The 18,775-nt window shown below is 46.7% G+C and overlaps 1 protein-coding gene across 9 annotated transcripts in view; it reads left to right on the forward strand.

Annotated features, from left to right (window-relative positions):
- The window catches only part of Ten-m (teneurin transmembrane protein Ten-m), a 341,617-nt gene that overhangs the window by 216,097 nt on the left and 106,745 nt on the right, over positions 1-18,775 (forward strand). Inside the window, exon 1 of one of the 9 annotated variants that reach the window (XM_046630567.2) lies at positions 9,728-10,439. The exons of the other annotated variants lie outside the window; for them this stretch is intronic. Coding sequence (XP_046486523.1) covers positions 10,427-10,439 — 13 coding nt within the window. The 5' untranslated portion in view covers positions 9,728-10,426. Of the gene's footprint in view, positions 1-9,727; positions 10,440-18,775 lie in introns of those variants that run through there. 9 annotated transcript variants of the gene reach the window in all.

Genomic DNA, 18,775 nt, shown 5'->3' on the forward strand with positions numbered 1-18,775 from the left:
TAATTAACGACCCGCGGTTCGATGTTCGATCCTGTTAAACTCTTTCAGGATCGATCCAGACGTGCAGCTGGATCATTTGTCGCGGCGAGTCGTCTGGGTGCGAACAAACGGACGGTTAAAAGAACGATTTCCGGTAAATCCAAGGGCCGCAGGAACGGGTTTACCCGTGTAAACGAGACGCCGAGCTCTTCCTTAATTCAAAGGGATAGGGTCGACCCTATTGAGACGCGTCTATGTTCCCCGGACGTGAAACTGAATTCTTGAACACAACCCCGCCACGCGGTGCGCGTCGTGGGCGCGGGAGATCGAGGCGAGAGGGTTAAGCCGAGTCACCTGTAGATCATGAATGTAAATTATCGTGAAATCGGGGCGCTTTATCTCGAACTACGAGCTTGAATTCAAAACAGGACCTCCGGCACTCGGGGCTTTGTTCGTACACCCGCGGCGATCTTCGAGTGTCCGTCGGCGGTGCGACCGCGATCGGATCAGGGTGGTGGGTCACCTCTCCCGAAAAACCTGGACTCGATCGGCGCCGACGAGTCGCCCTATTCCGCCTAGCGCGATGTTCACCTCGCGTGTACAAAGCCGAGATAAGATCACCAATTATTCGTACGGCGATGGGGTTTTCGTCCTGGCAAAGCCGAGGCGAGGCCTGTCAATTACCTGACTCCGGCCGCTACGAGAGCATGAGAAATGATCCTGCACGGATCTCCGAGAGTCCGGTGCGTCCGACGTCGTCGTCGTCGTCGTCGTCGTCCTGACGGCGGGAAAGGATCCAAGGGGTCGAACCGCGTAGCAGCCGCCCTTGAAAATCGCACCCTGTTAGAAAAGTCGTCCCGCTAATCACCTTGAGAACCGAGAGTCAGTGAACGCGGGTTAGGACGGACCGTCCTCGTCGACTCGTCAGAGTGTGTATAATTCCGTCTGCACACACGGCTTCGCGGTGTCCTCGGCGCCCTTTCCGCCTCCGCGTCGCCAACCCCACGTTGACGCCGGGCCGCAGGAGCCGGCCGCAACCGCCAAACATTTACATTTCTTGTTACCGTCGGGTCGGAGGGTGGTAGCGGGGTGGCTGGCTCTATCCCTAACCCGGGTGAAAATGTCCCTCGGAAAATACGCTTCGTCGATTTATCGAAACGCAGAGTGTGCTTGCGGATTAGCATATCGTACTCGCGTTTGCTTTATGTATATCCCATTTATTGTTGAATATAAACCCGCGGGGATCGTCTACGCCTATAATGGGTAATTCAGGGGTCTATTTATTGCTGGATTTCTGGTCATCATCCATTCCAACGAATCCGAGGAACTAGCCAATGTTGAGTATAAATCTTTGAATATGATCGTGCCAAAAACTCCGCAGCCTTGACAACCCGTCGATTCGTTGCGCGTTGCGCGAGCTTCCGAGCTTTCCCTGGATTCTCTCTCCCTCTCTCTCTCTCTCTCTCTCTCTCTGTGCACGTTTAGTTTGTTAACGGCACTGCGGTGACGCCGAGCCTGGCCGCAGTCGGTGCTGATTGCTGATTATTCACAGACGCTAAAATATACACGGAGGGTACCAGCCGTCTGTCAGACCGACGGCCAAAGCAGGATATGCGCACCCGTGACTGATACCGGTTTCGCATAATATACGCTACAGCGACTGGATTTTCTTTCTTCTTCAATCAAAGTGAGAATGCAATTGGGACCAGTTACATGTCACCGTTATTGATAGTTCGAGCATTACAGCGAAAGAATGATGAAATGTTGTCGCAATTCTTTCGATGCTTCGATTTTGACACATGCATGAACATCGGCAGAAATAAAAATACCTCTTAATATTTTTAACTGCTAATCGCGGCAGCAGTACGGTATAAAAATATGTTAAGTGGTGAGAAAGGATCGAGGAGAGAATTATAGGGAAATACGTAGGTGATTGTTAGTACAAAGTTGTGTTGAAATAAGTATCATTATTGGAGAAATGAGCTGACGAATTTTGTTGAATTCTCATCGACTAACAGCGTGCGCTGAGAAAAATCAGAAGATTGCCATCACTAATTCCTCCCGTGGCTCCCCAAAGATACTAATTTAGCGTTGGAGTGGTGAATTAATAGGCCTATGCAGCTGAGGGTCCTAAAAGTCGTAGAGCTGCATTCTAGAAATGTTCTCTAGGATCGTTGCGTCGGTCTTTTTGAAAAAACACCTAAATGCAGATACCGGTTGTTATTTTTGTCTAATTTTCTTCTCCCGGTTTTCTCCGTGATCCGAGAAAGCGTGAAAGAATAGCCGTGGGTGATTTGGGTGTGGGACGAAGCGTTTTTTAAAGCGTTTTCCAAACGTATTCAAGCTACTCGGAATCGTGATCATCGATGGCTAATTACTATTCCTTATCCGTATCGCGATTTGCATTTACCGGTAGTTAAGAAGGGAGATTCGTAGATGAATATTGTTAATCTTGCCTCGTTACCGGTTCGTAAATAAGAAGCTACACGGTTTAAAAGGAAGGCTGCTCCCGCCTGCAGCCAGTGACTAATTTTATTTATCTCAAAGACAAACGCAGCTACAAGCAGCGCTCGCTTCCTTGCCTTGTACCGAAATTTTTGACAAGTCGGAAGGTTTAGGTGAAAGGTTCCCCTGAAGCAGCAATGAACACGACTCTTCTCCGACTTGGGTTTCACCGCTGATCATTAAGTCGGAAATACGCTCGAACTACAAAATGAAATTTTTCTTCCTGCTTTTCTTTCCACCAAAATACACGGACAATGAGAATCGAAGCCCACTAATTAACTGCCCCGTGATCAATGAAACCGTCTAACGAAGCGATGTTTTTTTCTGTTTCAGGTAAGTGTCTACATCCTGCGTATTTGCCTAGGATTTGTCACTAGGAAAAATATGGAAAGATGTACGATGTGACGTGGTGGTAAGCGGATCAACCTTATTTTCGATCTATTGACCGAATCGGTGACGGGCGGATGGATCTGATAGAAAATAAAAGATGCACCTTGACGGAAAAATCAGAGAACAACTGCGACGAATCTCTCGGATCAATTTATAAATCCCTTAAGACGCACGTCGGACTTTATAAGTGCTACGAAAACAACCCCTAATCGCGTGATATCCGCCTATCGGGGAATCGGTATCATAGGATCAGAAATAATGCAGTAAATTATGGTAATTTGTGATATGAAAATTCTGCAGGAGAGAGAGTTTCAGGATTTCACGAAGAATTACTTGTTATTCGTTAATACTCGGTGATTGAAATTCAATAACCATTTACATTTCCACCAAGAATATGTTGGTTCACTTAGTTATACATACAACGCCACGCCGAATTTAAATATTAATTTTAATTCATCAAAAGTTATGAAAATAATGAGAACAAATATTCATGCAAAGCTACAAGAAGGCGAGTTGAGCATCAATGAGTATCGGAATCGATTGCCAAATTAATATACACAGGATCGACGAATCAGCAATGTAAATGAAATTTGTGAAAGATGCAATTTAATTTTATTGAATTTCGTGTAGCTATAGCAAGGATTCTTAAATTTCAAATACTACAACGATTGTGACAGCAATATTTCTTCTACGATAACTCGAGTCTTAGTTTTATCGTCCAATCACACCCGCTAATGCGGTAAAATAATTTAATAAAAGATGGCAAAAAACATTCATCGATCTTTCGATCATCGAACAAAAGCTGAAGTACTTTGTTGCGACTGCGCGTACAAAAAAAATGATCTGCCGGGAAATGAAGGAGGAGGGGAAGCGAAGGGTGGTCAATGCAAGGGTCCTTCAATGGTCGTAAAAAATGAAAACGATTGGAAAAAGTGGCGAGGTAGGGAAATAACGCTTCTTGGAACGTGTGCGTGTGGGTGAAGCGTTTACCTGCATATAAGTATTACGTGCGTACACACAGACAATGAGCATAGCGGATGGGAAAGGCCGAGGCATGCATTATTCAGCATAGTATCCAGCCAGCCTCCCTGCCCCACGCAGAGTCCCCCCTTTCCCCCCCTAATCTCCCCCCTCATCGCCTCGCGGTGTCGCCGTCTTCCCTGCGGTCGTTGTCGTACCTACGTCGCCTCTCCCGCGAGATTTACCCACTACACCAATTTGTACTCGACAATCAGATCTATTTGTTAAAGAGCTCCTCAGTCCAAACCGCCTGTGCATCCTTCCCTCCCTCCAATTCTCTTCGGATTCCATTCTCCTTCGTCGAGAGGCCCTGATTTTTCAACCCCCGTTCAGTCTCGCGGTCCCGCTGCATCCCCCCCACCCCCACCCCCTTCTAAGACGTCGTTAGTTAAGTGGATTTGGCGAAGAGAACTTTAAACATATATATACAAGTGTTTGTATGTATGTAACTGCACACAGACGAGGTCGACTGACCGACGAGCCGAGGTGATGTGGAACTGGGTGGTTAAATCGCCGCTCGAATCGATCCCCTGCAACAACCATCCTCGTAAAATGCCGCCCCAAGTCTATAAGGAACGCAGAAATACTCTCAAATGGATACGCGATGCGCGGAACTGATGAAAATCCTCGAGTAATCTCCAAATAATGGCTCGCTTTTTCCCGGGCAAAAAAATAAAAATAAATGAAAAAGAAAAAAGTACCCATACACCGCGTGTACGAATGTAGTATACAATGTATTCGTTCGATATAGCGGAAGGCAAGCGGAAAGCCGTTTTTCCCCTTCTCTTCCTCCTCCATCTTTCTCCTCCACAACTACGTTATAACTTGAATGATTAATCCTTTTTCTCCGGTTGTTTTTATCCCTTTTTTCATTCGTTTTCTTTTTTTACGTCTCAAATGCACGTACATATTTACACCTATACTCGTATATGTACTTACAGCGTATCTTGGAAAATTCCGTTTAGACTTTTGCCTACAGCTTTGCGATGAATCATTGGAGTCTTACCCGATATTGACTGCCCTTTAAAATAGACTGAGATTTTTTTTTGTTTTTTTTTATCCACTCTTTCGAGAGACCGGAGAAAAGGGAGCCGAGTCGTTCGAGACGGGTCGGCGACTGGGTTACTTGGTATTCCAGAGAAACTTCGAGGATGCCCTGGCACAGGCCAACTATCCGACGCCACCCGCGCCAGTCCCTCGACTAACTGAGTTTATTTCACCCTTCACCAAACAAATATTTGCGATAACTTAAAACGAAACCTAGACTCGCAATTTCCAAAAGTTCTCTGCGGTGTACGGAAAGATAGAAAAAGAAAGAAGAAGAGGAGTAGGACGAGGAGGAGGAGGAGGAGAAGGAGAAATAGAAAAACAACCAGCGACAACAAAAAAAAAAAAAAAAGATGTGGGGGTAAACAAAAAAATCACCTCAACAAATTGCGAGAGCAACTTACGTATAGCTGACTACCCGCGCGTTTCTCTTCGAGTAGAAATCTCTTCCCTGGATGTATCGTTTCGGTCCGTTGGTAACCTCGAGTCAAACTTCTTTCGCACGTAGGTATCATGTCTGCAATCTGCTCGGTAAACAGGCGGGCAACCCCTGCAGTGTTCCGTTTCGTATCTAGTTTGCCCTGAATCGATCAACAAATATCGCGGCGAGGAAAGGGATGAAGCGACGATGTTGAGATGGAAGTTTTTCATCGGGTTGCAGTAGTTCTAAGAGACTTTTCGGAGTTGGGGAAAAAATGGAGAAGGCAAGAATACGGTTCTCGAATCACGACGACTTCCGGATGCTACTAAACACGCGCAACGGCAGTATCCAAGCACGTTTTCAAAGTGTATCTTAGGGCCTTTGGCGCGGTGGGTTCTCAGGGAGGTTGGATGGTAGTTGCAGCTAGAGGAGAGGCGAGCGAACGAGGCACTAGTTATTGCATCCGCAGCTCTCCCGCTGTGTGTGCTTACCTAGTTAGTAGTTTTTAATTAGCATGTATTTACGTAATTTCAAACCCACTTAGCAAGTAACTGGGTGGCGAAGCCGGAGAAAGAGAGACGGAGCCTAGCTCGCTCGCTCTAAACCAAGCTGCGATAAACATTCAAGTTTGCTCAACTTCCAGAGTCTCTTCGAGGATCCGGCACCCTCAACCTACCACCCTTACCTCTCTATACCTACTGCACATCTTTCCACCAGCCAGCCGACTCGCCTCGCCGCGATCAGGGTATCCGAACTTTCCAAGTACTTTCGGCTTAAAGCGATGCTCCCCGCACTTCGGTAAACGAGAACGCGAAATGGGTCTAGGCCCAGGTATAGGTACGTTATTCCGGAGAGGCGGACTCGGTTCCCGTTGAAAATACCAAATTCCGACACTATCGGCGAGTCCGATATTAACCCTCCCTTTCCCTCGAACCTTGTGTTAAACTTTTTTATAGTTTTTTACCAGTTCTTGCGGAATGGGAGGGTAATCTGTACCCTGGAGAGGTTTTCCTCGTTGGAATAAGGAGACGCCGAGCGAAGTAAGCCCGGGCCTCCTTTTACCTCGCGCTTTTTTCAACCGTACCTTGAGATGCGCGTAGAACGGATTACCTGGGAAAAAAGAGCTGTGCTACTCTGAAACTGGAGAAATACCGAGCCCGGGGAAGAAAAATGTCCAGCCAATTCTGTTACCGATTTTCCGTTCTCAAGTAATTCTTATTTCTCGTTTTATCTGGAACCAGTAATAGCGAATCACCTTGTGCGACGTTTGAAGTTCAGGGAATAATTTGCACCTACATTATATGCGTGGGTATAACGAGAAGAGAAGCGAAGTGAAGAGAGGAGAGGAACGATACGGCTTTTATTTAACGGAAGAGCCGACGGTATTATTTGATGACTGCATGTTGGGTATGGTAAGTAAACGCGGGCTCGCTAAGTGGCTCTGCCAACCAACTGTAGTTATACCATACGTATATGTATACACCAAGCTTCGCAGGCACGCAGCTTTCCCATAGTCATTAAACACCGAGTTAGTACGGTGCACCGACTCGTAAGACTAACGTCTGACCGTGATAAGGGGAACCGGCCAGAAACCGACGGACGAGCGAGAGAGATAGAGATAGAGTAAGGGAGAAGGATAGACGCAGACAGAGCGAGATGGCCTGACCAATTCTATATCGAGTGGGTACCTCATCAAACGAAACGCTGTGGCGTTCAGCTTGCAGGGCCTGAAAGCTCTGAAATTACGCATTTGGTTCAATTGAAGAGCGATAGTGAACGGGATCGCTTTTAGTTGATTCGTTCGCATATATATATGTGAAATGGGCCCGGTTTTTCACAAAAATTGTAAAGATGAAACTGTCGAGACTTCGAGCTACTCGTTATTTGTAAAATTGATAAGCGAAGTTACGGATACTCTGAACGATTCGGCGAACAACCGATGAATGAGAACGTTTCACGGACTCATGGACATGAGTAAGCGGATGGCTGTGTGATAATTTTTGATAAAGTTGACGACCGGAAGTACGGTCGACAGAGATACGCTTTTTCGGTTCGATAAAGAAGGTGAATGTTGGTTGAATCATAAATTCATCTCTCCTGCGGCGGTTACCTCAGTTCGAGGAATTCCAGTACGTTCCAGCTGTCTCTCTCATCGCTCATTCATCCTCTCAATTTCCGTCCCTCTCGGCAAGCCTGTTTCCCTTCCCGGGTTCTTCGGTTGTCGTCTGCATTTGTTCCTCAGTGGATATTCCGTTTTATCGAACGGGGAAGAAAACGGGGGCGCGGGCGTTCCGCTCCCTCGTATTATTTCTGGCTGGTTAGAAACGTACGAAAGAGTAGCGCGCGTTCCGCGTGCAAAGACCCTTTGCAGCGAGGCGGATACCTGTGTAATATAAGGTACGTCAAGACCGACTTCTACCCTCCGCCCCTCAACGTCCGATAGATCGTTTTATTCCGCGTCTCGAATTTCAGGCGTTATTATTCACCCTTCCACGCACCCTCCCGCACCTACGGAACCCGCAGCCTTCCGAGAACCCTCTAAAAGCAGTTCTATCCTCAACCTATCCGCACTTACTCACCGAGCGGCTCCGAATTTTCAACCCATCGTCGTTCCGAGCCGACGGCGAAGATGCTGCGCGCTCAAGTTTTTCAACGAACGGTAAAACCCGCGTAGAAATTGTTCCACGTCACAGAGATACGCGTAATTTCTTCCACCGTCTAGCCCGGGACGAACAATGTCCTTTGTTTCTTTCCAAATTGATTCCACAGGGTGAAATTCAGGGTCCGGTTCGAGGTGGGCATGGAGGAAAGGAGCTTTCCGAGCCGAAGGTCTCTAACGTCGTTGGCATGAGCCGCGCCCTTTTTCATGGTCGTTACTAGGATCCTGGCACTGGCGGAGGACCTGCATCCTCGCTATACTTCTGATAATCACGGGTGATCTCGACGATCAGGAGTCACGAGTCCCTGCGGACGACGTCGACTGAGCGAGGAATCCAATCGGGGGCCTCATCTCACCTGTCACATTTGTAACACAGAGCCGCAGGCACCTGAGAGCCTGATTACGTCCGACTCTAATATTCACCCGTTTGTTTATCTGATCGCTTCTGTAACGACCTACACTTGACGCGGTGAGCTGCTACCGGTCCTCGTCGTCATAATAAGCGATCCGAACGATAGATTCAGGCCCCGTTCTCCGGCCCTCGTCACCCAACGTGAACCTCTGGGGTGGATGATCGACCGAAGGTGACGGAGGATCGCCCTCGGGTATCGAATCTATCGATATAGACCCGGGTTCCACGAGATTCCGAGATCGTAGTTAACCGCAGCGAACGTGCGACGCCGAATGAATCACGTGAACCAATTAGGGATCAGTCCGGGGACACGAGGTGACGCGACGCCTCCTGATACAGGGAAAAAGTCTGTTCATTCTGTTCGGAGAATAAGACCAGGAAAGTAAAGACGTTATCTGTTCGTATCGGTTGCCAAGTGATTTTTAATAATTCCTTTTAAACGTCAGCATTTCTCAGGGCGTCTCACCAGTGAAAGGTATTTCTATTGTATGGTTACTTGAACTTTTCTCCCCCCGACATATGTAGGTATCTAGAGCAAATTATTTTCTACTTTGTTTATTAGATCGTTTCAAAATCATTGAGTTAAACATGGTGGACTATTCTGATGTTGAGCGACGAACTCTTTACCGGTTTCGTTTAAGTTACCGTTCGATACTTTCAAACTGGCACGCGGAATCTATCGATGACGTTTACCTGGCTACATACATGATACGAGTAGTAAAAGAAGTGGGAATTTAACCGTAGGATTCTTCCGCTCTAACCAATATCGAAAGGTAACTTGAAACGAGCTACGTTATCTCCGTCTCTGAGAATTTCACCCCTCCGCTAAGAGGAAGGTGAAGTAAAAAATTGTCAGAAATTGTTGTTACCATATCAAAGGAAACTGGGAATCGACCAGGCCTAGTTCATGTCAGAGATGAACGTCTGGAGGAGTACGTGCGGTGGGGTATAAATCGAATATAAAAGTTTAGGAATTTATTTGGAACGCAGTGCATGCCCGTTAGTGGGAATTCGAATCTTTGACAGGAAGTCTTAGCCCGGAGGTTCGTCTCTCAGGGGTGAGCCACCAGAGTGGGCGGAGGCCTTGGGGGTGTAGAACGACGATTTAGGGGTTGAAAGGGGGGGGCGGGGGTGACGACGACGTCGACGGTGGCCGCAACAGCGGCAGCAGCGACGGCGCACGGCGGCCATGTTAAGTGGCGCATGCGCCACTGTGATGTTCAGCTGTGAGTCGGGTCGAATGCGAAGGCAGACCTCAGTACACCGCCTGCTGCCCGAGGGCAACGTCCGTCGTGTCGCAAGCTCGTTGAGAGAGAGAGAGAAGAAGAAATAAGGAAAGAATATAAAAAAGAGGGAAGCAAAAAAGCACCACCCTTAACGCAAGCTTTACAATCATCGGCGCGCAGTGCTTCGAATTTCCGTAAATACGCGGAAGAAAGACTCGTTCGTCGCCTTGTTCCTCTAGTTTGTTGTTTGTTATTTTTTTTTTTTTTTGCTTTTTATTTGGTTTTTCTCCGATAAACCAACCGCCGTTGTCGTACTTCTGGAACAACGAAGAATTATCGCCGTCGCTAATTGTACCGCTAAACGGAATCGAAACTCGGACAAATTTCCGCGTCTTGCGCAACGGGGGAAGTTTTTACTTTTTTTTCCTTTCGACGCTTTTTCGGGTCCCGATACCTTTAAATCCGAGATCGCAAGTTCGGAAACAGTGAACCGCAACAGTGCTCGGCTGGATTCTGTGCCACGGAAATAGTGCCCCTGGGATGATGGTTGTTTGCCACCCCTATTGTTGCTGATACATAAATATACTTCCTGTTCAACGGTTTTTTTTTTTTTTTTGTTGTTGTGCTTTTCTTTCACACTCGTCGTCGTTCGTCGTTATCAACAGTGGCTCTGAAGCGGGCAATCATGATGGTGCTGATCTAAGTGTCGTTAAGTGGTTTTGTGCAATGAAAACTCGTCGAGACACCCCAACCTTAGCAGTGGACCAATGTACCAACCAGGTGCGTATTTTCTCCTGCGCCGCGCCCTTGCTACGCCCTATTTCTCTCTCATTTCTCGCTTAACCCTTGTCTTTCTACCTGCTAGCTTCACCCACCATCCGAACAAGACTTCTCCCTTCATTCGTCTCTGTTATTAGGGACCACCCGCCGCCTCCCCGAGACCCGGTAATCCCCGAATTAATACCTTCTTGTCTTACGCGAGTTCTAAGGGCGGTAATTATTGCCTGTCTTTTATTTTTCTTCATATTTTCTTTTCACCCTTCCTTTCATTTTCACCCTCTCGAGTTTCCTTGCTCAGAAGTTCAACTTACGTATCGCAGAAACTTACGACCTGCTGGTAATTCTCTCGTGGCTCGAGTGCATATAATAATAATTGCCTACTCGAAATGTATTTTTCGAATCGGTGGACCGGATGGAAGGGATGCAGCGAATACCTTCCATTCGACTACCCAGTCACAACCACTTGACGGACTTTTACCCGCACTGGAACTCGAACACTTTCCCTTCGACCTTCTTTTTGCTCTTCGATATAAATTAGCATTCAATGAGTGCTGCTCCGGCTCCCATATATAATGCACGTGCACTCGTTCCTCAGTGCTTGGATACACGTGACCTATGCCTTAGGTGGACGTCCGGTGCAGACCGACTCCAAAAATACACGCGTACTCTACGCTAATAAAGCAAGTAACGCGCTATTGAAGCGGCAGTAGCTGCAGTTGCGGGCTTAATGTAGCAGCCGGGTGTGGGTACACAGAAAAGAAAGATCAGAAATAGAGAGGGATACGTAAAAAAATAAACGATCGGTGTACCCGAAACGTTATTATACCTATACGTACGTATACGTGCCGTTGAAGAATTTTAATGAAAACAAATGCAGCTTGTATCTTTCCCCGACACAATGAAACACCCACTGTGCTTTCAGCTTCCCCTCCGACTAACTCCAAAGGGTTGCGATACCGAAATAGTAACGCGAAAATAATGACACGTGGACGAAACGTCTCAGAGAAAAATAAGGAGCGGCAAAGAGAGAAAGAATTTTTCAACGTCGTTGAGTTTCTGGATCGATGTGCTAAAAACGGTTGATTTCTTGCATTTGTCTCCTTCGTTTTAATTTAGAGACGATTTTTTACCCATTTTCATATCCGGTATCGATCAAATCCCGAATGAACTGTAAGCGTGGTCCGTTTTTTCAACGGTTGCGTTATTACATGGGTGGAAAAATTGTGATTGATATATTGAAAGGGTAAATATTGGAGTCGCATAGGTTATTAGAATCGATATTGCGTGCAGGGAATATGGGTAGATACTTATAATTTACGACGGGGTATACGAAGCGAAGTCGGGGGGTTGACTTCGTAAAGCAATCAATTACGTACAGCTGACAGTTAAACGTTGGTTCGTAAGTACGATCAACCGGTAACAAGATTGAATTTGGTTGGGTCACCTATTAAAAATACTTAACTCAATGTGCTTTGTTAACCGGGTTCAATGACACGATCAGACACGAATCGCGACTCTATGTAAATAATCTCGCCCGCTTCACCCCCGACTACCTTCTCATTCAACAATGCAAATCTAGCCGCCTCGACTGCTTTCGAACAGACAAAAACTTAACAATACAATTTGCAGACTGTGCAAGCTCGCTACTTTTTTTTTTTTTTTTTGCTCTGCGAACTGTCTACAGAAATGTTCATTAATTTTTTGCGCTTTCGGCTAACTTGTTTTCTATACGAAAAAAAATGTGAGCACGATTCTGTACAAATTATGTGACAATGACTGGCGATACAGCCGACGTGAGAGATTGGACTCATTATCACGTAATTCGTATCGAGTCGAACTCGCATTTTATTTCGGACCGAAAACAAATTAGCCAAAAGCCGAAGGTCTTAATGAACATTACTGTACGGAATGTATTATTCGGTAGAAATCACACCCTGTATACGGAAAAAGAATCGTGATTAAAAATAACTAATCTCCACATATATCTTGCCAATTTTGTGCCGAAGCTCAGGCAATTTACCCACGATTTTCTTGCGACGTATTAGAGGATTATAATTCATCCAGCTGCACTTGAACGTTACGTTTTGCGAATAAGTTTTCGTTCTCCTCGTCGGAAAACGCTTCAGCTACGTGGATGCCTCGCTACACTTATTTGCAGTGCAACTTAGGAGTGCCGCACTGCATTGTGCCGTTTTAAATCAGCGCACTGGCCAAGTTCCAAGTTTTGGCTAGAAGTTAATAACCGAGCTGAGAGCTTCGAGACACTTCTTTTCATTATTTCAATTTTTGTTACTCTCGTCTTTTTCCCCACGATACGAGTGTTAGGTTTTTTTTTTTTTTTTTTTTGGACGGGTCCACCCGCGGGTACTCAGAGTGTTAATTTCTTTTCCCTCCATGCTTAAGTTACAAATCCGTGATAAAAATAGTGGTGGCAAAAAATAATATGACCATGTATCTGCAAATGTAAGAACAGTAACCCTTTATTTCTCTCTTCGTATCGTTTTAACTTCCGCGCATAGCGCTACGTGCTCGTAAATGTAAATACAGGTCTTGGTTTGGACGTGAACTTATATCAAGCAGCGAAGTTAATTTGTCCACACTGCGCAAAGTAATAGAAATGTACGAATTCACATCTGAGAATCGATAAAGCGCACAACGTGTATAACTTTGAATGCAAAACTGACTGAATTGTGAAGCTAAAATTGGGGCGACGGAGGGATTATTGATTATGCCGATCGGCTGAATTAGGTACTTGTTGTGGTTTTGGGAGAAGCTTATATAACTAGCTATTGCTTCACCGCTCGATTCTTTTCCCCGAAAGTTGACCGATTCTTCTTAAACTAATCAGAAACTCGGCAAATGTATAACGGTGACGATATAATGTAACGAAAAAGAGAAAAAAGTTTTTGATTAATTTTCCTTTGACAAACTCGCTCGCGTGCCCCAAATTTCGCCAACTTTTCATTCTTCGGAAAATATTGTATAAGGCTTTGCGCGCCTGGCGTGATAATATATAACAACAAAACATCGTTCGTTAGGTGATTCCGAGCATTGATTTACCGTAACAACGGACGCGGATCAAAAGATGATCTATGAGCTCGAAAAAATACCGTATTGCCGATTTTCGCCGAGAACGTAACTCGATCCTTTTCCTTAAAAACCGAACCTGCTTGTCTTGATCGATGTTATAGCTGCTCGGATCGATATGTAATCATCGTAACACAATGAAGCCCTCGTCTGACGTAAAGTGAAACGGTGAAGCGGCAGAAAAGACACCCGGTATCTCGGAGCTGCGGATCCCTGCAGATTCTCCCCCTTCGGAGGAAGCAACTCTCTTTGTTTCTACGCTTTCTAATTTGTTAAAAGCTCGGAATAGGAGCCGAAAGAACCTAACGCCGCGACACCGAGAGAGAAGCTCGCAGCGCCAGCTGGTAAAGTCGCGGAAAATTTTTCGTTTACACTCCGCAAATGATCCAGCAGCTGATACCGGGTCCGAAATAAGTTACATCATCACTCCGTGCTTGTTCTGTTCAATTTTCCAACGAATCGTCTTCTCTGTTTTGAAATGAATTCCAGCAAGTAGTTATGCTGCAAATGTCGTCGAACAATGCTCCACGCAAGATTCTTTAAACAAAAAGTAACCATTGCTGCTGGAGCTTCCAGTGCCGTTAAAGGATTCTCCTCGTAACTCCATAAACCAGCAACTTTCGGTCGCTGTATAATCCCTTCGCATCACCCAACCGGAAAACGCGCATCTCCTCATTTAACCACTCCGTCAGCCCAATTTCGATTTAGTTCTTAGATCCGAAGGCGAGCGATATGGGTTGCACAAAGCTTTGCCTAAATCTCACTCCGAGTTCAGACGACCATCCCGTAGCAGGGGAAACCCCGTACTGTTCGGTTCAGCGCGGTTCTAACCGCGCCCTTACTCCGTGTCGTTCCGTGATAGAGCTGATAGGCATTATCGAGGCCGTGGAGGTCGGATGTCACGTGGCTCAGAGGCTGACCTGTAGTGGCGGCGAAGACCAGAGCTTGACATGCCAGGGCGCACCGCGCAGCTTGAGCTTGCAACGCTGTGCTCGCTGCAAGCTGCATCTCGGCCTTGCGCAGCCCTCTGCGTCCCGCGGGAGTGTAAAAGAGAGGAAAGGCAGCCCCTCTCTCTGTCTGCGTAGCGTGGTGAAGTGACCACGGCATGCATGGGGGACGCGGAGCGAACGGAGATTGTAACGTAATACGAGCGTCGCGGCGATCCGAGTATATAAGCTTCCTTTCACCGGGTCTTGCGACGTCTTCTCTTCTCTCCTCCCGTTCTGTTCTGTTTCCTCCCGGATCGTTCGAGCTCCTCATATACCGCAGCAGCCGTTTCGATCCGTCAGTCAGAGTTAATCCCGAAACCCGTACCTGGCAAACGTTATCGAACTATCGGACCGGATTTAACGAATCGTCGATTAATTACGACGGTACCCAGACTGCCCTGATTTTTATCACCCAAGGCACTCCGAGTCGGTATATCCACCCTATTTTACTGCGATCCTCGATGACTCGCGTCCGTTAATTCATGAACTCGTTTCTCCGTGCTTTATGCGGCTCATTCAATCGGTCGCTACTAAAGCCGTCTACAACGGAGATGCCGATAAGCGCGGTATGTACTGGATTCCGAATGGAAATCTGGGATCGCCCTTATTATTGATTAACGCAACCGCTGATGCAGCGTCGCTTTTGGTCCGCTTACCGAGATCAAGACCTTGACTTCGCGTTATCATCTGTACGCTCTAATTTACACACTCGATCCCGAATTGAATGGAAAATAGGCTATCGCAATTAGCGCAACGATTCACAGCTATTCTTTGAAGAGTTCGTGTTGCAGAGGGATTTATTGCACGGTAGCTTGACGGAAGAATTTGCGATACGCGTCTATGCTAATACCGTCAATAACATACAGCTGAGTGAGACATTCCTTTTTGGACAGTGGCGGAATGGAATGCATATTTTATACCCCGAACATGTTGTTTCGGAACATCGACCGACTTAATACGAAAATTCTCTGCTTTTATATTGCATTGCAGAGTAAAAAAAAGGGAAATACCGAAGAAAAAAGAACCGTGAAAAAGATCGAAGAGATGCACCCAGATCACTCGATGATCTCGATTCTATAATTGAGCAGTGCAAGGGGTGCGATTATTGTTCGGGGTAGTTTTGTTGTAAGCGCAATGCGATATTCAAAGCCTGGCGTGATTAGGACGAGATTAATCCCTCCTCGTTGAATCGTAAACCCCTAAACCGGAAATAGTAGACTCTCGGCGAAGAGGGGAGAGGGGAAAAGGGGTTGGACGGCGCGATAACCACGCGAGGGAAGTTTATACGGTGCAGACAAAGGAGAAGAGAAACCACAAAATTGCTAATCTGGCTTCAATAAAGAGCCGGTTAATTAGGATACGAAATGCCCGTATATTTATACTATATATATATATATATATATCTGCGCCTACATGTCGTGTTTTGCGAAAAGCGACGTATACACCCGACCTAATTGAAATTTGGCAACCCCATCTGCATATTCCTACGGCACGAATTCTCGGCGAAGAGACGACCCGCATGCGGCGTTGGATGCTCTTGGACAAGAAACTCGACATTTGATTGAGACAAGTATTTATTCGGAATTTAAAAACGACTCGGAACTTCATAAAGTTCGGCCGGACATTAATTGCCGACTTATGACTGATTCATGGGGATGGCAGGTGTGCGAATCGATAGCGGACTACGGGAAGTTGAGAAGGGTGAAACTATTATCCCATGAAGAGTGACGAGATGATGAATAATGCATGCAGGCTGCAAGTTGTTGAGTAAAGAGCCGACACATACTCGCGCGAATGTTCCTGCACTCGGCGGTCATGAAACCGAACCAAAGTCGTTTGAAATCCCGCGAGATGATCCAGATTTAAAGAGCAGATATCTGCAGGACCCGTTCGATCATGACGATCAATTTTTCCGTCGTCATTCCCGCGTTTAATCGCTGGTTTTAACTCAGAAAGTACAGATTTGATACGATGATCTTCCAATAAGTAAATTGAGTCTTTTGGAAATGTGATAAAATTCCGCGAAAGGCAATAAAGATGTACGAATTGAAATACTAAAAATGATCACGACCTTATACGCGGTTTCTAATTACGAAATTTTTTTTATCGCGACGCTGATTATTCTGTAGGTATACGTATGCATAACAGGGGAAAAGTTGTAATCCGGGTAGTAAAAGAACGAAAACAAGCACGATTTCCCGCTGCTGCGGTCGCTTTTAGTTTGGGAAACGGATTTGCCTATCTGCGGAAGCACACGTATGTATAAAAGTGATACACATTTACGGCCACATGCGTGCACGGCTTTTGTGGATGGATTAATTTTTCCAACGGATGAACGGAAGAAAAAGGGTGAGAATAAAATTGAAAATTGCCACCCGTTTGCTTCGTACGCGTCAGAGGAGATGATGGCCGAGCGTAAAAGAAGGATCGACAGTTTTTACCCCGGTTCGTTGTTTCGAGGTTCGTCTGATGTGGTGCAAGCGAATTTTTCTCCCGCTAACTCTGCTGTTCGCAATTACTCTCATTTCTATCAATTAAACCTGCCACAACGTGACGTTTCGGTTCATTGACGGAGTTGATATTATCCGTGTGAATTCTCCCGTCTAAAGGGAAAATACTACAAAAACCGAGGTAGTACCTACGCTTCGCAAAACTGCAAGGTAAAAGTGGACTTTGAATGTTGTTCAAGGAACTAATCAAAGATTTCTGCGGAAACCTAAAAGAAAAGAAAAATAACAACCGTTGCTGCGAGTACTTATCGGTCTGTTTCGAATCGCGGATGACGTCTGATTCGTCGAGCCATTCGTACCGAACGATGAGAGGGTAGATACGGTAGATTCTTGACGGACGTTTGATCCGACCGAGCAGCGGTTCATTGTCGTCGCTACTTACAAGTATTAAGTGGCTCAATCTCTTGTTTGCGATTGTCGGGGTGCGGAGGGAATTGATTTGGTCCGTTGGCCAGGGGCGAGATTGGAGGGTCGGAGGATCGTTGGGTTTCAGGGAGAGCCCCCGATGTTCGTTAGTGACTTTATAATAATGAGGGGTAGGCGGGTGGCTATTGCGCTGGAAATACGCGGTGCGGGATTGGAAAAATGAAATCGTCCCTAATCACTGCTCCTCGAAGCGTGCGGGAACGAGAACGGGGAAGGAGCACGATATGAGGAAAGATTTGTGGTCGGTGAAACGGAAACTCGGTATTACGATATCTGTTTGAGTTTACGTCGAAAGAGCGCGCGTAGTTCAATGCTGCGAAAGGTGAGCACCGACATCGGGATTAGAGTCGAAATGCAGACGTTGAGTGACCCGACTGACTGCCAACTAGAATCGCGCGCCGCGAGGTCAGCCTAGAATTCTAAATTCGGAAACGACCAGAGTCCACTTTCTCGTTTACGTAACACCGAGTCAATGTTTTGGTTTGCGGCTCAACTGGTTTAATGGATATTCGAGGAGACCGGGGCCCGCGGGTGGTTGGGATATTCGTATACGTGTTTCGGAGCGTAACCCGGGCGAAGTGCGCCAAAGTCCAGGTTTGCCGGGGTGAGCTTAGCCACGGTCACGGAACATCGACGCTGCCACGAGTCCTGAACCTAAGCCCAAGCCTAGAGCTTTGCCCTCCAGCGGAAGAGAGCGACCCGCGCTGTAAACCTAATCCTGAATGGGATTTGCTAATCCAGGGTTGTGGCGTCGGTCATTATTCGGTGTCGCGTCGTCCCCGGGGCCGGCTGACCTGTAGGACCAGGACTTCCTCCGCGGGATCGCCGATATATCGCAGGCTCTCCGCACGCACCGCTGAAACCGTTTTTCTTCTTCTTGTTTTTTTTTAATATTTTTATTTTTTTCTTAACCCCGTGGTGTTCAAACTGGCTGCAATGACCGTGCCGGTAGAACCTTCGAATTCCGGGGGTGCGGAAATCGAGCGCGACAGTGGAAGAAGAGTCGGGGCAAAGGTTTGGTGGGAAAATGTTAGAGAAGTTTTTCCGTTTCGGACAAATGAAGAAAGTTGGAAATTTTCGCAACGTCTAGCGGGGGCGGGGGTGCGTCGAAGCCGGGAATCAGCGCACGTACGGCTCTGCCGAATCCCACCCCCGCAGGGATGCCGCAGGAGAGCGCTCACAGCCAGAAACGTTGTAAATTAGACTCGGGTGGTTCGGACCCCCCCGTAAACCTTCGTAAACCACCCTGAACCACCCCGAATACGCCTAAACCATTCCGAACCCCTCGAACGAGCGAACGCAGGCTTCTCTCTCCCCACGGACC

Source organism: Neodiprion pinetum, chromosome 6, assembly GCF_021155775.2.
Source record: "Neodiprion pinetum isolate iyNeoPine1 chromosome 6, iyNeoPine1.2, whole genome shotgun sequence".
NCBI classification, from domain to species: Eukaryota; Metazoa; Arthropoda; class Insecta; order Hymenoptera; family Diprionidae; genus Neodiprion; species Neodiprion pinetum.